Source organism: Lactuca serriola, chromosome 4, assembly GCF_051521515.1.
Source record: "Lactuca serriola cultivar US96UC23 chromosome 4, Lser_US96UC23_V15, whole genome shotgun sequence".
In the NCBI taxonomy this organism is placed as follows: domain Eukaryota; kingdom Viridiplantae; phylum Streptophyta; class Magnoliopsida; order Asterales; family Asteraceae; genus Lactuca; species Lactuca serriola.
This window is the reverse complement of record NC_136411.1, coordinates 138,231,074-138,250,812: the sequence shown is the minus strand read 5'-3', so window position 1 is coordinate 138,250,812 and position 19,739 is coordinate 138,231,074. Positions and strand designations below refer to the sequence as shown.

Sequence of the window (19,739 nt, the reverse complement as noted above, 5' to 3'; positions counted from 1 at the left end):
CGTGTCAAAATCTCTTTTGTTGAATGGGCTCCACACGTTGCTCATGATGTGTCAATTTTCCATTTGATCATCTTTCTACTTGCCAATAGGAATTCTTACATGGCTTTGTAAAAACGAAAAACTCCCACCAATTGTGCCTCTCATGGTGACGGGGAACATGATACATTCATCATGTTTCCCAAAAACAAGTTTGAAAGGATTTTTTCTTTTTCTTTTTTTCAAGAATTAATTTTAAAGATTTTGATGTGATTTCACTAGACATCTCAAAGTGATTCTGAAAGATAAGTTATTTTTGACTTATCTCTATATCATAGTTTTGATTCAATACATTTTATGTTGAATTTGATTTTACATCCTTTAATGTTAGGGCTTTTAACTTTAATAAAGTAACTGAATCATAGTTGGTTTTTTTTAATCAGAAGATACGTCTCACCATTGTGAAAGCCTTTATCTTATTGTCTTGCACTAACTTTTTATTATTTTTATTTTTAATTGGCAAAATGCAACATTAAGTCGTTGATCTTACATAAAAATATTGTTTATTAGCATACACAAACGTCGCATAAAATAAAGGGCTCGTTTCTATTTCAACATTCGATTCTTTTTGTTCTTTTGCATATTTTCACACACACACACACACACTCATATATATATATATATATATATATATATATATATATATATATATATATATATATATATATATATTTCCTAATAAATAAAAAACTTTTTGTCACATGTCATATTCTCATTGATTTGGCCATATGTCATTTTGTTGTTATTTTCAATTAATTTTTTCCTCAAGGCATTTTGTGGTTTTCATTTTACTAATTTCCACTTAATATTTAAATGTAATAATAATAATAAATGTAATAATAAATGCATATCAATTTCATTAATTGACTTCCTTCTAATTTCAAATTTTCTAAATTAAAGTTTTATTAGTTTCTTTTGTTTATTTATCTAAATTATTTGTTTAATTTAAAAGAAAAACAAACAATTTAATTTAAATAATTCAATATTTTTCTATTTTCTTTTTTATAAAATCAAACTTTTCAAATGTTTAAAACTTTATATTTTTTTCTTTAAAATAAACTCATGTAATACATGGGTCTTACACACACACACACACACACACATATATATATATATATATATATATATATATATATATATATATATATATATATATATATATATATATAGGCTTAAGTTATTCTATTCAAACTAAGTATTGTGTTATTGTATGCATAATTGTGGGCCAATCATTTTACTTACTTTTGGAAAGTGAATAATACATATTATTAAATTAAATATAATAAAAAATACCATCTAATTTCATTCTAAGGGTATTTTAGTCAATTAACATAAATTTAAAAAAGGAAAATTGCATATTTTAAGGAAAACAGATTCTATTACTTTTAAAATCTGATTGTATGTATGATAATTCTTCTAATTTGAAAATTCTGACGGAATATTTTTATCAATATATTAAAAAATAACAAATATGATTAAACCATACAAGAATACACATTCTAACATAATATATATTTTGATTTAATGAACTTTTTAAAGAAATACAAAATTTTTGATACAAATTAAAAAAATTTCATTACGTTCTTAGAAAAGAATATATATATATATATATATATATATATATATATATATATATATATATATATATATATACTATTCTATGATAATGTTACACTTATTAATAACAAAAAAACACAATATATAAATCATTCTTCCAGAATATACTATTACATTTATTTATTTTTTTCATTATATTATATATTATTCTGGTAGAATAATCAATTCTTTTTGGAATATCGGTGGTCATTGTTCATCTTCATTCCATACAATGTTCATCTTCAAGATTCTATTTTGACAGAATCAGAATTCAAGATACCATTCCAGTAGAATTTGAATTCGTGATTTTATCCCAATAGAACTGCAATCGTAGAAAATACACAAATTACAAAGGAAATATTGAGATTTAATTCCCACATAATCGGAATTTGCCACCATCTGTAGCAGTGAAACTGAGTAACAACAGAACATCAACACTACATGACAAAACTGCCCTTCACTAGCTAATTTAGGCCTAAAGTTTTTTCGAATCAATATAAACATTACTAATTCATATTATTACCAATTCCATCCTGATAGCTTATTTTATTTCTTTCTTTTTATTAGTTTATTTTAGATTTTTAGTTTTTTTATTAGTATTGCATTGTATTTTAATTAATTTTTTTTATCATGGATCGTATCGGGGACTTGTTATGTTGCATGAGGAATTTTGAAGGGTTTTGGAGCTTTTGTGATTGTGGATTAGAGTGAAGACGGCTTTGTAACACCCAAAGTTTTGAAGGCCAAGAAAGGAAAGAAAACCTTAATTATAAGGGGCGACTCGGCGAGTCCAAGGAGGAACTCGGCGAGTCCGAGCGGGATCCGGGCCGAGGAGTAAGTAACCGACTCGGCGAGTCTGGTTTGTACGAGGAAAACCCTAAATTCGGGGCTTGGAGCCTATTTAATCGTCTCATTCTCTCCCCTAGGGATCCTTTACTGTCTCTCACACCCAGAAAACCGCACCCTAAGCCTCCATTGTGCTCATTCAAGCTTTTAGCCATTTTGAGTGATTTAAAGGACGAAGAAGAAGTGGGAATCATTGAAGCATCAAGGAGTGGCTTTGGATCCGAAGATTGGGGAACCCTTCTGAGATATTGAAGGTATTAAGTCGTTTCTCTCCTTTAGATCTTCTTTGGTTATGAGTTTTGGGGCTTTTAAGCCATGTTTAAGATCAATCTCGAGCTTGAAGTCCAGATCTGAGGTTGCGACCTCAGATCCATGCTTGTTTTGGTTTAGAATCCCGTAAAGCATCAGCCCTTGAGTCGGTTATGGAGCTTTCTTGCCTTAAACCCTAGTTTATGGTGTATTTTGCCTAGATCTCCTTCTCTACACATAAAGTTTGCAACTTTACGTGAGGAATAGGCTTGGGAAGGGTAGATCTACAGATTTGAGTCCCTGCATGACTCAAAAGTCCTCTGCATGTATGAAGGACCGGATGGACTCGGCGAGTCCTTTGAGTGGACTCGGCGAGTAGCTTGAAGATGAGGAGGAACTCGACGAGTGGGATGAACAGCTCGTCGAGTCGGATGAAGTTGGGCATGAACTCGGCGAGTTGGAAGAACCACTCAGCGAGTTGGATGAAGATTGTCTTGTACTCGGCGAGTCTGTTCTCGGACTCGGCGAGTCAGTTCATGAAACCCCAAACCCTTCAAGTTAAGACTCGAGTCATCGAGTCGAGAAAGGACTCAATGAGTTGGACAGGACAGGACTCGGGAATCAGTAGACTCGGCGAGTCAGGGGCTGACTCGGCGAGTCAAGTCGCGATTGGAAGGACTTTGAGCAAATGAACTCGACGAGTCAGTAGGTGGACTCGGCGAGTAGAGTTGACCTGGAAGGTTGACTTGGACCAGGACTTTGACTTTGACCAGAATTGATTTGGTTATCTTTTGAGGGTCAGTCAGACTAAGTGTTGCACTGACATTGGTAGCTCGGGGAGCTAGTAGAGCAGGAGTTCAGAGAGTTGCCGGGCAGCAGCTAGTAGGATCATCAGCGAGTTCAGCCAGTGCAGGTGAGTTTTCCCTTTGTGTGAATGGGTCTACGGCCACAATGTCGGCCCATGTAGTTACGAGTAGAAGAACCGGGGGTTAAACCTAGGCACAGTATGCTAGTATGATATTCGGGACGAGGTCCAATGATAGAGGGTGGGTGCCCAAGGAATGGTTTATGTGATAGTTTATACTTGTTGTCTGTGTGATACTTGTATGTGCCTGGTAGGGAGGTGAGTGTGGGCGAGGTCCCGTATCTCACCAATAGCAGAGTGTGGATGGTGTTCCACATCTCAGTAGCAGCAGATCTGGGGTGAGGCCCAAGTTAGGGAAGGAGTGAGGGTGGGCTGGGCTCATACCTCACTATCAGCAGGAGTATGGATGGGGTTCCATGACTCATCAGTAGCAGGACAAGGGCGGGGCCCAGAGATAGGCGAGGCCTTAGGACAAGATCCGTTAGTATGTGTTTAGCTTATGTGATGTGATGTGATATGTTTATGTGCTATTATATGTTAGTGGGCGAGGCCCTGTGACAGGCGAGGCCTAAGTGAAACAGATCTGTATCCGAGCGGGGCTCAAAGCCAGGCGGGGCCGTTGTAGCGGGCGGGGCCTGAGGTAGGGGTGGGCGAGGCCCAGGATAGCGGGCGTGGCCCAGTATGTGCAGTATGTGGTTATGCATGGTATGTGGTAGGGTGGGGAACTCACTAAGCTTCGTGCTTACGGTTTTCAGTTTTGGTTTCAGGTACTTCCGGTAGCGGAGGGAAGAGCTCGGGGTGATCGCATGGCACACACCATAGTTTAGACAGCCTGGGAATGTTTACTCTGATAGCGAACATGTATTTTGGAAACTAATACTCTGTTTATGTTTTGAAATGATGAATATGCTTAAAGTAAAGTTTTATTAAAAGAAATTTTTAGTCTTGAATTTTAGGACGTTTCAAGTTGGTATCAGAGCCTTGGTTTGAGGGATTCGGACATACTCTTGGGTGTGTCTGAACTCAAACCGAGGAATTGGTATAGAAGTTTTCAAAATGAAAAGACAATTTTGTAAAAAGAGATTTTGGGAAAGAAAACAGTTTTAGAAAAGCAAAAATAATTCAGAAAGAAAAGAACTTTGAAAAGAGAAAAAGGGTGTGGTGCATGCAATCAAACGAGCTCAAGTAAGTACCCCAAAATACCCATACAAGTTTATGTGTTGATTATCGGTTAATAGAACAACATGCTAGAATAGGGCTAAGGATCTAGGGATGATGCCTTATGTGCCTGTTATATGTGTTTTGAGCTGCATGATAGTGCTGATTAGACAGTGGTAGGATAGCCTGTTTAAGTTATGCCTGAGGTTATGAGTTTGTGTTGCATGCTAGTTCAGTTTCTTGCTATGTGGATATGATTGCTTGAGTATGTTGTGGTTAGAATTTCCCTTGTCTGAATGCTGCTTGCTTTGTGCATTGTGGGATACTGAGTGATGGGAGTTAGCCATTAGGTGGATACGACCCGTCACATGTGATCAGGGTTGAATAATCTCAGAGTGCTGGATTTGGTCCTATTGCGCAGCTCTCATTTGAGTCCAACCGTTGTAGGGACGAGGCTTTTACTTGAACGATTATCTGAGCCTCGTCACATGTGATGGTATTCAGGTGATGGCTAATTGGCATCACAAGGAGACCTTCAGCAGCTTAGGACTGGTTTGAGTTGAGTCATAGGTTTCCCTAGGGTCATCCTAGGATGAGGTAGTGCTGGAGTAGAAGTTGTAGAAAGAGACCTGGTGGAGTCAAGGCAGTTCTTGAGGAAAGTACGGATAGATGTGGAAGGTAGTATGGGCCCGTACTACTAAAAGAAGAGGATCCGTACTTGATTCGGGAAAGACCGAGACAAGACCGGGAACCTGGTAGGGTGTGTTTGGTCTCGCATCAGTGATGAGTATTCTGATAGTGGTTGTGGTATACTTTTAGCATGGTGACGTTGCGAGAGAGACCAGCGGGCGGATCAGGCGCCGGAGAGGGATCAGGCTCGGGTTCAGGGGCCGAGCAGCTCGAGGAGCGAATGAGGGAGTTGATATCCGCCGAGGTTACGCGCAGTATTTTGAATCAGACTCCTGTGATCTTTGGCACCGTCAAGGAGGGTATATTGGAGATTTTGGATGAGAGGCTGGGAGCCTTCCGTACTGAGATGATGGCTTTGATAGGAGCGCGTACCTTGACATTTCGGGAGTTCAGGGCTTGCGGGGCACCAGATTATCATGGGGCTAGGGACCCCATCGCTAGCAACAGATGGTTGGCCGATGTTGCCAACGCATTCCGTACGAGCCGGTGCCCTGAGGGGGACAAGGTCAGACTCACTTCCTGTCTTCTGAAGGACAGAGCGAGGGATTGGTGGGAGGAGATTGGTTATGCTTTGGGGGATGATGCCGCGTTGGACGCGATGACTTGGAGCGATTTCTCGGCCAGGTTCAGGGCGGAGTTTTCGCCGATTATTGAGGTGCAGCAGTTGGCACGGGAGTTTCAGGATTTGACGCAGACCACTGAGACTGTGGCGGAGATCACCGCCAAGTTCTGGGAGAGGGCTCTTCTTGTACTGCAGTATGCCGCGGATGAGGAGATGAAGAAGGCCCGATACCATGAGATGTTGAGGGATGACATCAGGGAGTTCGTGAGCAGATCCAGGTGCAAAACGTTGGAAGATATGATTTCTCGGGCCAGAGAAAAGGAAATTGATTTGGAGCAGATCCGGAAGAGGAAGTCGGATGAGGTTCAGGTAGCTACGGGTTCGGGCAAAAGGCCCAAGGGATCGGATTCGAGATCGAGGGATTATCAAGACCGCAGTCGGTGCGGGAAGTGTGGCAGGACGCACGGGGGTGCGTGTAGGAGTGGTAGTGGTGGTGAGTCTAGTTGTTTCAAGTGCGGTCGGATTGGTCATTTTAGTAGGGATTGTACTGTTACCACCATGCAGGGATCCGACTTGATATGTTTTCACTGCAACCAGCGGGGCCACAAGAAGGCCCAGTGTCCCAGTTTGCTTTCGGCAGGACGGGTGATGGCACCCACCCCTGCAACCTTGAGGATCATGGATAGACGTCAGGGCCGGGTAGAGGCGCCTGCATTAGGGAGCAGGGATTTTTAGATGACTACCTTGGAGGCGCGAGCAGCACCGGACATTGCAGGTATGTGACTTCCGTTTTTAGTTCTTTTATGTTTGCATGACTATATTGTTATGGTTCTGCATCAATTTTTGGTATGAGTATTGTATTATGGTGTGGCTTGCTTGTGATTATGTTATATGCCATCTGCATACCTTGGTCATTTGTATGGTAGTTAGGGGACGTGCCCTATAGAAGGACGTTACAAAGGATGCAGTAACTGTAGCATGCTTGGAAGGGAATTGGTACGTCTCGCTAGTTCGGAGTGGCATGGTGTTAGAGATGGAATGGTTAGATCCCTAGCCATGGCAGGCTTGGGTCGCCTAGCAGATTGATTATGGAATAGCAGCAAAGATCGGGATCTCTTTTGAGTATTGAGCAGCAAGGGGTAAGCAGGATCGAAGTGGGGGAGAATCCTCCGAGCCTGCCCAGGTAGGAGCACGCAGACCCAGAATGAGTATGTGACCTCCGAGAAGGAAAAGAAGTAGCTCAACGTTTGATGGATTGAGGATTCAGGGTTGGGAGTTTGAGAAACTCCCCATCAGTTAGTGTGTGTGATGGTAATGGTTAGTGCGTAGTTGGGAATTCAGGTTGTGGATCGCCCGAAGGACTCGAGGGAGTCGGAATGAGGATCTGGAGAGCTTATGGCACATGGGTGCCTTTGTACTAGCAGTCAGTGGTGGAAGTGTTGTAAGACTACGGGTAAGCCATAGCATTCCTTAGTAGCTTCGTTAGCGGAGTCGGGGCGAGGCCCTTATCTCCTAGTGATCAGGTAGGGATCAGGAATGGGTAGTGGATGAGAATGATAGGGAGTTGCCTGTATAGCGCTAGAGAGGTGAGACCTTGGGAGAGGATGCTCCAGGATATAGTTGGGTGAGACCCGTGGGCGAGGCCGTATGAGATTAGCAGTGTAGGTGAGACCTGAGAGCAGGGTTGCTTAGTAGTATGGTTGGGTGAGACCCATGGGCGAGGCCCGAGCGAGAGTGGTTAGACTAGTGGGAGTAGGAGGTTAGAGGCGGGTGGGATCCGTGGGCGAGGCCCGTGAGTTTTAGCAGCACAGGTGGGACCTGGTAAGGACCTTAGTGTCAAGATAGGGGATCGAGGATTCCAGGATTGTAGCGCCTGAATGGCATGATAGATTGAGCAGTTATAGGTGGTCGAAGTTTCTTTGAAAGTCGCTGGGAGCGACTAGTGTTGTGTTGGGTCAGCGATCGAGGAAGCCAGTAATCCAGATATTGATAGCTTGGTAGGGGACCATGGTGGTCTCAGTTCATCCGGAAGTCAGATGAGGAATAGCAGAATTGCCAGTCAGTGGCAGTGCGAGTATGCATCGTATGGTGGAATTCAGTTAGTTGATCGTGAGGTGCTCGACACCAGATTATAGTAGGAAGTAATGCCCAGTGGATACTAGCGATAATGACCCGTACTGGAAGTAGCGGGAGTAATAGAATCAGTGAAGATAGGGTCTTCGCAGTGGCAGAGGAAATAGTTGGTTATGGAGCATTGCCTTGGGGAGGCAAGGAAATCGCAAAAGGAAGGAAGTGGAGAACCCCTATGGGTTCAGTGCAGTACTCGGTGAGTACCAGAAGGAATGTCGGTTGAGTAAGTTGTGTTCCAGAATGTTCAGGGTTAGGGTTGACCCGAGATGATTATCTGCAAGGATTAATGTTAGTCGGAATGACCGAGCGGAAGGCCAGCGAGGGAAGGCAGCTGGTGTTGGAATAATGGGTTGGGTATTAGAGGCAGATCGCAGGCGATGGGCCATAGCAAACTTCGAGGACGAAGTTTAGTTTAAGTGGGGGAGAGTTGTAACACCCAAAGTTTTGAAGGCCAAGAAAGGAAAGAAAACCTTAATTATAAGGGGCAACTCGGCGAGTCCAAGGAGGAACTCGGCGAGTCCGAGCGGGATCCGGGCCGAGGAGTAAGTAACCGACTCGGCGAGTCGGCCAAAGAGACTTGGCGAGTTTGGTCTGTACGAGGAAAACCCTAAATTCGGGGCTTGGAGCCTATTTAATCGTCTCATTCTCTCCCCTAGGGATCCTTTACTGTCTCTCACACCCAGAAAACCGCACCCTAAGCCTCCATTGTGCTCATTCAAGCTTTTAGCCATTTTGAGTGATTTAAAGGAAGAAGAAGAAGTGGGAATCATTGAAGCATCAAAGAGTGGCCTTGGATCCGAAGATTGGGGAACCCTTCTGAGATATTGAAGGTATTAAGTCGTTTCTCTCCTTTAGATCTTCTTTGGTTATGAGTTTTGGGGCTTTTAAGCCATGTTTAAGATCAATCTCAAGCTTGAAGTCCAGATCTGAGGTTGCGACCTCAGATCCATGCTTGTTTTGGTTTAGAATCCCGTAAAGCATCAGCCCTTGAGTCGGTTATGGAGCTTTCTTGCCTTAAACCCTATTTTATGGTGTATTTTGCCTAGATCTCCTTCTCTACACGTAAAGTTTGCAACTTTACGTGAGGAATAGGCTTGGGAAGGGTAGATCTACAGATTTGAGTCCCTGCATGACTCAAAAGTCCTCTGCATGTATGAAGGACCGGATGGACTCGGCGAGTCCTTTGAGTGGACTCGACGAGTAGCTTGAAGATGAGGAGGAACTCGACGAGTGGGATGAACAGCTCGTCGAGTCGGATGAAGTTGGGCATGAACTCGGCGAGTTGGAAGAACCACTCAGTGAGTTGGATGAAGATTGTCTTGTACTCGGCGAGTCTGTTCTCGGACTCGGCGAGTCAGTTCATGAAACCCCAAACCCTTCAAGTTAAGACTTGAGTCATCGAGTCGAGAAAGGACTCAGTGAGTTGGACAGGACAGGACTCGGGAATCAGTAGACTCGGCGAGTCAGGGGCTGACTCGGCGAGTCAAGTCGCGATTGGAAGGACTTTGAGCAAATGAACTCGACGAGTCAGTAGGTGGACTCGGCGAGTAGAGTTGACCTGGAAGGTTGACTTGGACCAGGACTTTGACTTTGACCAGAATTGATTTGGTTATCTTTTGAGGGTCAGTCAGACTAAGTGTTGCACTGACATTGGTAGCTCGGGGAGCTAGTAGAGCAGGAGTTCAGAGAGTTGCCAGGCAGCAGCTAGTGGGATCATCAGCGAGTTCAGCCAGTGCAGGTGAGTTTTCCCTTTGTGTGAATGGGTCTACGACCACAATGTCGGCTCATGTAGTTACGAGTAGAAGAACCGGGGGTTAGCCCTAGGCACAGTATGATAGTATGATATTCGGGACGAGGTCCAATGATAGAGGGCGGGTGCCCAAGGAATGGTTTATGTGATAGTTTATACTTGTTGTCTGTGTGATACTTGTATGTGCCTGGTAGGGAGGTGAGTGTGGGCGAGGTCCCGTATCTCACCAATAACAGAGTGTGGATGGTGTTCCACATCTCAGTAGCAGCAGATCTGGGGTGAGGCCCAAGTTAGGGAAGGAGTGAGGGTGGGCTGGGCCCGTACCTCACTATCAGTAGGAGTATGGACGGGGTTCCATGACTCATCAGTAGCAGGACAAGGGCGGGGCCCAGAGATAGGCGAGGCCTTAGGACAAGATCCGTTAGTATGTGTTTAGCTTATGTGATGTGATGTGATATGTTTATGTGCTATTATATGTTAGTGGGCGAGGACCTGTGACAGGCGAGGCCTAAGTGAAACAGATCTGTATCCGAGCGGGGCTCGAAGCCAGGCGGGGCCTGGAGCGGCGGGGCCCGAGGTCGGGGTGGGCGAGGCCCAGGATAGCGGGTGTGGCCCGGTATGTGTGCAGTATGTGGTTATGCATGGTATGTGGTAGGGTGGGGAACTCACTAAGCTTTGTGCTTATGGTTTTCAGTTTTGGTTTCAGGTACTTCCGGTAGCGGAGGGAAGAGCTCGGGGTGATCGCATGGCACACACCATAGTTTAGATAGCCTGGGAATGTTTACTCTGATAGCGAACATGTATTTTGGAAACTAATACTCTGATTATGTTTTGAAATGATGAATATGCTTAAAGTAAAGTTTTATTAAAAGAAATTTTTAGTCTTTAATTTTGGGACGTTTCTGGCTTAGTGGGCTCCCGAGGCAGTGTTGGGCTTGGCGGAATTAAAGAAGAAGAACTGGGCTTTTAAAGTTGATGGCTTGGATTATTTGGGCTTGTGAAGATGGATCATAAATTTCTAATTTTGTGTTTGGTGCATCCATTTGGTAGCTAAATGATGATTGGTGGATTCAAATTACATGGACAAGGGGGGACCAAAGGAATCTTTGGTAGTGAAAGGGTGGAGTAGTGGAATGGTGGACCAATGGCAACACAACAACGTTTTCACGGGTAAAATTTTCGTCGCGCGGGTACCCGCGCAACTGCCCAGTTTGGGCATTTTGGTCATTTGGCACACCATAACCTTGGGGGATCAGATCTAGAGGCAAATTGACGATTTTTCACCATTAGAGATCTGCAAGAGGCGATTTTGGGAGCTAGAAACCATTTCCTTTCATCTTTCCAAATCTTAGGTAGTTTCTTTATGCAATTAGATTATTGTTCTTGTTACTTTGTTGCCATTAGTGGCTAATACTTTTATTTGGTTGACGTTGTCGGGGAAATTGGTTATTGTTATTTGATTGTTTATGCCTAGGTCTACAAGAACCGGTGAACTACTCTACAATCCGGAAATTGAAAAAGAAGCAAAAAGATTGAAGAAGTTAGCCAAACAAGCAAAGCAACAACAACTCGTTCAAGCTTCTTCATCAGCTCCACTAATCAACATAGAAGATCAAGTTCATACTTCAAGTGATACCAACACCGAACCGAGTTCTCCTATTGTTGGTCAATCCTTTGAAGACATTCCTTTTGAAAACTACATAGCCATGAATCACACTCCACCTCACAATCCTAACCCAAACCCAAACCCAAACAATCAAGACACCAATACCCCACCCCAACCACCAAGAGAACAACAACAAGAACCTCTCATTGATATGCCACCTTGGAATCAAGCCCCTCCTCAAAACCAACCCAATTACCAACCATAAAACCAAAACTTTCACCAAAACAACCAACCTCAAAACAATGCCTTTCAAGTTCAACAACAAGTACATTACCCAAATCCACCTAATTACTAACACCCTCCAATGCATCAACCCCAATGTATCCACCACAACAACTCCCTTATCACCAATACCCTAACTACCAACCTTATCCACCACAAATGAACCACCAATACCCACCCTACCAACAATATCCCAATCACCCCAACCCACCTAATCCCCCTCAAGAGTTGACACTTAGACAAATGATGGAGACGGATGTTACTCACACACCTCTTGGTATTGTTTACCCCGCAAACCGCCGGGGAATTGAATTGAAGTCAAGTTTCATACATCAACTTACCAAGTTCCATGGTTTGGATAGAGAAGATCCTCAAAGGCATTTGAAGTCCTTTCACATGATATGTGTTACCATGTTGCCCGAAAATGTGACATTGGATGATTTCAAGCTAACCGCCTTCCCGCTCACATTAGAAGATAAAGCTAGAGAATGGTTATTCAACTTGCCACTGGGATCTATTCACACATGGGAAGAGTTACTCAAGGCCTTCAATAGCCAGTTCTATCCTACCTCCCGGATATCAAGTCAAAGAAGTGACATTTTGGGGATTCGTCAAGGGGAGAATGAGACTTTTCATGATTTTTGGGAGCGATTCAAGAACTTTTGTACAAGTTGCCCTCAACACAACATTCCCGAACAACTACTTCTTCAAAAAATTTATGAGGGAATGAATGACAAAGATAGGAGGATGATTGATGCTTCAAGTGGTGGTGACATCTTCAACAAGACACCCCAAGAGATAAGATCCCTTTTTGGAACCATTTCTCAAAATCAACGAAACTTTGGAACCCAAAATGAAATGAAGAGAAATTCTCCACAAGTGGTTGGTGAAGTTAGCAACACTCAACACTTGGAATCAAATCTCTTGGATTTGACTAATGTGCTAAGCCAAATGGTGGTGGGAAGTGGTCAACAATTGATGGTGTGTGGCATTTATGCAATGACGGGGCATTATACGGATAAGTGTCCCTCACTTAGTAATGAATCAGAAGATGTGAATGCAATGGGAGGATATCAAGGTCAACCAAGACCTATGGGATTTCAAAACAATTTCAACCCAAATTGGAGGAACAACCCACACAATCCATATCCACCAAAGCAAAACCCACCAAATATTTTGATGAGACCTCAACATCCACAATACCCCTCCCAAAAACCTCCATATCCACAAACTTCTTTCAACCCTCCAAATTACGAACAACCTCCACCACAAGGCCAATCAAGTGGTAACCATCAAATGAGTCTTCAAAAACTCGTTACTTCTCTTGCTCAAAGTCAAAGCCAATTTCAACAAGAGACCAAGAATACCTTCTCAAACATTCAAGCACAAATCAGAGACTTGGCCACCACTCTCAACAAGATGGAACAAAGGGGCAAACTTCCATCTCAAACCAAGAAGAACCCCAATATGAGGGAAATAACTTTGAGAAGTGGGAAAACACTTGAAGAAAGCAACCTCAAAAGAGTTTCAAGCGAAGAAGAAGATGAGGTTATTATTGTTGAACCTTCGAAAGTGGTAGTTCCTCCAAAGGAACCGGTTGTTCCAAACATTGAGCAAACCAAATGTTCCAACAAGCCTATCAAGACATTGGTCATACCACCACCTTTCCCTTCCCGGATAGCCTTTTCCAAGAAGATAGAGGAAGAAAATGAATTATTTGAAACTTTTCGCAAGGTCCAGATCAACATTCCACTATTGAATGCTATTAAGAAAATTCCAATTTATGCAAAATTCCTCAAGGATTTATGCACCAAGAAGAGAAAATTCAAGGCAAATGAAAAGATTCAAGTCAATGTAAATGTGTTTGCGGTTATCCAAAAGAAGTTACCTCCCAAATGCAAGTATCCGAGAATATTTGCTATCCCTTGTACCATTGGTGATTTGCATGTTGAAAGTGCTATGTTAGATCTTGGAGCCTCGATCAATGTGATGCCATATTTGGTTTTTCAATCTCTCAATATTGGACCTTTGGAAGAAACGGGAGTCATCATTCAATTAGCGGACAAGTCAAGGGTGTCTCCAAGAGGAGTGTTGGAGGATGTGTTAGTACAAGTTAATCAACATGTTTTTCCCGCGGATTTTTATGTCATTGATCTTGAAGAGAATACTCCTTCCAAATCATCTATGATCCTCCTTGGAAGACCTTTCATGCATACTGCTTACACAATCATTGATGTCCATAAAGGAAAGATAACTATGGAGTTTGATGGAGAAACCATTCACTTCAACATCTTTGAAGGAATGAGGTACCCTAGCAACATTTCTACATTGTATCGGGTTGATGTGATTGAGCCAATAAACAGGATAAGCCATAATGTATGCACATACAAGATAATCATGGAAGATGATTGTAATCCTAAGAGGGGACCTCAAAGAAGATTGGATCCTCCAATGATGGAAGTGGTCAAGAAGAAGATAATTAAAAGGTTCAAATGGTGCAAAGAGAAGAAAAAGGCATTTCATGACAAACACATAACCCAAAAACACTCTATTCCGGGTAAAAAATTTCTTCTTTATCATTCACGCTTAAAGCTATTCTCGGGAAAGTTGCGATCTCGATGGCACGGACCTTTTATTGTTATAAAAGTGTTTGATTGTGGTGTGGTTGAAATTAAAAGTTTGGAAACAAATCAAATATTCAAAGTAAATGGGCATCGCTTGAAACCACTTTATGAAGGCTTTGACACAGGAGAATTTAACAACATAACATTGGAAAATCCGAATTACGAAGGTTGACGGAAGCGGAGTTATGTCTTGGAAAAGACGTTAAACAAATGCATTGTAAATAAATAATATCCGCTTAAAGTTTTGGGTGATTCTAAGCTTGAAGTTAGTCTAAAAATAAGAATATTGAAGTCTACCAATGATCTTGGTGAAGTTTGAAAAATGCTAAAAATTTGAAATTTGTGTGGGTGCCTGCGCAGCCGTTGCGCGACCGACCCCCAGTCGCGCAGATTCCGAGTTCCAAATTACCCCCACATGGGATGCATTCTGATGTATGCGCGCGGCCGGTTCCCCACCCGCGCAAATGTTTGCGCGACCGACTGCCACCCTCGCAACCCTTGCGCGACCTAACCCTAGTCGCGCAAATCCGAGCTCGAAAATTACCCCAACATGGGATGTATTCTGACGTGTGCGCGTGGCTGCCCCCCACCCGCGCAAAGTTTGCGAGGGTACCCCGCGCAAATATGTCATTTCATAAGAAAATTTCGAGCCATTTCATGTGCGTCCTTTGTGCGACCAAGCTTTCATCCATGTGTATTTAGGCGGCCAAGAACTCCATCCAAGAATCATTGTGCGACCCATGTGTTGCTTCCATACCGTCCTCGCGTGCCTCCTCCATCTTGATCCCAGTTTGATCCTTCCTTACTCTCATCCTAAGCATTGAGGACAATGCTTCATTTTAAGCTTGGGGTGAGGTATTTCTTATCTTTTGTTTTTATTGCATTTGGGTTGTAGATAGTTGCATCTAGACTAAGTCATTTAGGTCATTCATAAAAAAGTTGCATAAAAATTTCAAAAAAAATACATATTTTGTTTCTTTCTTTTCTAATTTTCATACTTTTTAGATGCATTCTAGTTTAAGTTCATGCATTTTTGTTCTCTCTTGTCTTCTCATCCCTACAGGTACCATAGCGCTGAGTCATAAGTATTGAATCATAGATTGGTCCAGGTCTTGATATGGAGTTCCTTGTATTTGATAAATGGGACACGTTTTGAGCCTCACAAACCACTTTGAGACCGCTTGTGTGGGGGTCAGATGCAGGTAGCTTGATTGGGTCTAGATGTGAAGGGATGTGGTTGGTCAAACCGATGTGTGCGAGCAAAGATTAGCCTGGTATGGTATTTTGAAGACATTGAAGATATTGAAGACTCGCATCTTGGTTTTGGGGGGAGTACCCCTTAGTACTCCTGAGTCTCGTCCGAGCCTTGCATAGTTAGATTCTCACCACCTTTTTAAGATAGGTCATCATTTTTCTAGGGGTCTAGAGTAGATAGTTAGATAGATTTTGTTTATCACACCTTGCATTGAGGTGCTTGATGAACTTTGAAGTGAGTCCCCCAATTCACATCTTTTAGGACCAAGTTTTTTTCGGTAACACCCATTTTTGAGTCATATCCCACCCTTTTTAGTTGATCTTGGCACATTGTCAATGATTATTAGGTGTTCATGTTAGCCTTCATCCTATGTTACATGGTGAAATTCCTTAGACCTTCAAAGAAGAAAGACAAGAAGAAAACACAAAAAAAAATGAAGAAATTGGAAAAAAGTGAAGACAAAAAGAAACAATGAAGAAGATTAAAGAAAAGCAACAAAAACAAATATGAAAAATGAAGAAAAAGAGCAACACAAAAAAGAAGAACAACAATCCAAGTTCAAGGCTTCTCTTCAAAAAAAGAAAAAAAAAGAAGAAGAAAGATCGAATATTAAGCAACGAACAGCCTGGAATCCAAATAACAGAAGTTCAAGATTGCAGACTTAGGTTGTTAGGTTTAGATTTAGGTTAAGTAAAATTTTATTATTTTATTTTATTTTTGATTTTTGGTGAGAAAGGCCCCGACGATGAGACGGTAGACTGTAAAGGATAGTACAAGGGAGAAGCCTTTGAATCCGGATGTTTGCCCGGAGGCCGTGCTGCAAAACCCTATTTCGTATTATACATTTTAGCCTGACAAATGTAGGAACCATAGTGTGTGAAGAGGCACCTTTCCTTCGTGCACTATGGTCTGCATTGGTGATTTAAAGTGCCCCCACTAGGCGCATCTCTGTTTCCTTTGTCTTGCACACCGCGACTACATCCAACCGTGATCTATTCGCCCATCAAGTGGTTGAGAATGTGGTTTATGGCTCTAAAGCGGGAACATTTTGAAGATGCGTAGGGTCCATGAAGGACTAATTCTGACCATATTGACTGATGTTGACCAAGTTCTATGGTATCTTTCTTTTTCTCTTTTTAGTTTAGCTCATCCCGAGCTCATTTTAGTCTTGTTCTAACTTGAGGACAAGTTAGCTTTAAGCTTGGGGTGATTTGATAGCTTATTTTATTTCTTTCTTTTTATTAGTTTATTTTAGATTTTTAGTTTTTTTATAAGTATTGCATTGTATTTTAATTAATTTCTTTATCATGGATCGTATCGGGGACTTGTTATGTTGCATGAGGAATTTTGCAGGGGTTTTTGGAGCTTTTTGTGATTATGGATTAGAGTGAAGACGGCTTAGTGGGCTCCCGAGGCATTGTTGGGCTTGACGGAATCAAAGAAGAAGAATTGGGCTTTTAAAGTTGATTGCTTGGGTTATTTGGGCTTGTGAAGATGGATCATAAATTTCTAATTTTGGGTTTGGAGCATCCATTTGGTAGCTAAATGATGATTGGTGGATTCAGATTACATGGACAATGGGGGGGGACCAAAGGAATCTTTGGTAGTGGAAGGGTGGAGTAGTGGAATGGTGGACCAATGGCAACACAACAACGTTTGCGCGGGTGAAATTTTCGTCGCTCGGGTACCCGCACAACTGCCCAGTTTGGGCATTTTGGTCATTTGGCACACCATAACCTTAGGGGATCAGATCTAGAGGCAAATTGACGATTTTTCACCATTGGAGACCTGCAAGAGGAGATTTTGGGAGCTAGAAACCATTTCCTTTCATCTTTCCAAATCTTAGGTAGTTTCTTTATGCAATTAGATTATTGTTCTTGTTACTTTGTTGCCATGAGTGGCTAATACTCTTATTTGGTTGACTTTGGCTAAAAACCAATGAATGTTTGTGGGTTTTGAAGGATTTATGTTGATTATCAATTTATTCCATGTTTATGATTCTAGTTTGCAATTCTTATGCTTATTTGATGCTTTGATCATGAGCTTAGTAATTGAATGAGCAATTGGTGATTTGTTTCTTTGATTTTGCATTGGATCATTGAATTTATCTAGAACAAAAGCTTTATGATGGTATAAATCATCTCTAGCTTATGAATCATAACTCCTTTATGGATGTGTAAGCATTTGACATCCTCTAGGAATTGAGGATTCCTTCATTCTTAAGGCTAATTGATTTCTTGGGATCAATTTTTTCAATTGACACTTGATCTTAATTAAGAAGGTGTGTTGTGGGCTTGCCCAACCTCCATACTACCTATGAGGAATCTTGGCATCTCATGCTTCATGATTGCTATAACCAATTTGGGATGAAGGATAAGCTTTGTATTAGATCCTAATGATAAACACACAAATGTTCATTATGTTGAATTGCTTTAGTTAACCAACTCTCTCCAATATTTGATCATCTCACTATCTTGCTTAATTGCAAGTTTTTAGTTATTCAAGTCTTTTAGTTTTCAAGTAATCAAACACCCCCTTTTTAGTTTAATTGTAGTTACTTAGTTTATTTACAATAGTTCTTTTAGATTGCATTGGTGATTGAATACAACCATTTGGCCGAGGATCGATACCCCTTTTTACCATTATATTACGTTTTATTTGCAAACAAAGGGTGTAATTTGCTTGGTGGACCTGACATCCCATCACATCCTCAGCAACACTTTGTGTACAGCCAACAGCATCCCACCAATCAACTCCAACCATAAGACTCCACCAAAATCTGCAAGGCCAAGTATTTAGGAAAAAGAAGATGCCATGTCAGCACGAGTTCTGTAGAAATGAAATTAGAATACCTTTCTGCAATGGCGCGTTCCCATGTTGAGGAGTTTGCTTTCACTTGACTGCTTAGAACAGTAGGGGTAAGAACACGAATTATCTTCAACATAGTATCATGCCACACAGTAGCAGAACAGCAGCTCGTAAAAGAAAATGTAGGAGAAGCAATTACAGAAAAAACATTGATCTGATAGTTATCAACAGGTGTAAAACTCGAACCAGAAAAAATATGGACCCCACCTCTTAGAAACGCAACAGCAAACTCACCACCATGAGCAGGACAACAGGCTCTAAAGAGGATTCCCATCTTTGAACTCTCCATCCAGTAATTGAAGAACCTTCATCTGGGTCGTAAGGAGACATGTATTGTCCTACATAAACAATGCCAACAGTTAGCAAGTAAATGTAAATGGAGAAGGTTGGAAGGTTAAGTACCTTCAACAATTACAATAGAAATGACATAGCCACCATAGGTAGGGTCAAAGGCAACTGTAGTGACTCCATAACCTCATGTAGTTGTTGCTGCTAATTGAGCTGAAGCTTCAGGACTCACATATGCAGAAAAATTTGAAACAGGAGAACAATGAAGGGCAACCATGTCACCATAATCTTGTTCTCTAAGTTTCATCCCTTGTTTACTTTCTGAATCAAAGTATTCCTGCCAGCTAAACAAATAAGAAGCCAACGAAGCAAAACCATCCCAAGAAGGTGGATTAAGCGAAGGAGGGATCCCATTAGTGGTGCTAGTCTTTGGAGTAGCTTGAAATCCATTCCCAAATCCAGGAGTCACATATGAAACAACAGTAGATGGGTTCACAATTGGGACTCCTGCCACATGTAAAGATCCTGAGTCTGTAACAATTGCATCAGTTGCCATAATCCCACTAGGCCCAGCTCCCAAGAGGGCTTTGCTTGTGCAAGATAACTTATCCCAAACAGAAAGAATGGTTAATCTTATCTACAAATACTTTTTTCCAGTAAAGAACAACAAACATTAAAACTAATAGCCTTACTTGCATACAACAATACCCTACTTCCAAAAGAATGAGGTAAGTAGGAGGTAAGATGTACACAAACAGTGAAAGCAGAAACTAGAAGTAAAGCAGGAAAAGCTTACATGGGAAGGCTGAGTCCAGATAGTTATCCTCCCATGAAAGTTAGCAATTAGCAAGGCACGGGGGCAAGATGAAGGTGACCATTCAATAAATTGAACTGAATCACGTGGAGAATCTGGCACGAGGGCAAGATGAAGGTG

General features: G+C 41.9%; 1 protein-coding gene across 1 annotated transcript; it reads left to right on the top strand.

Annotated features, from left to right (window-relative positions):
- The first annotated feature begins 12,862 nt into the window (after positions 1–12,862).
- LOC145098859 (uncharacterized) lies at positions 12,863–14,566 on the top strand. The gene has a single exon (XM_079036453.1). It carries the CDS (start codon positions 12,863–12,865, stop codon positions 14,564–14,566), a length of 1,704 nt encoding a protein of 567 aa, XP_078892579.1.
- The last annotated feature ends 5,173 nt before the right edge of the window (positions 14,567–19,739 follow it).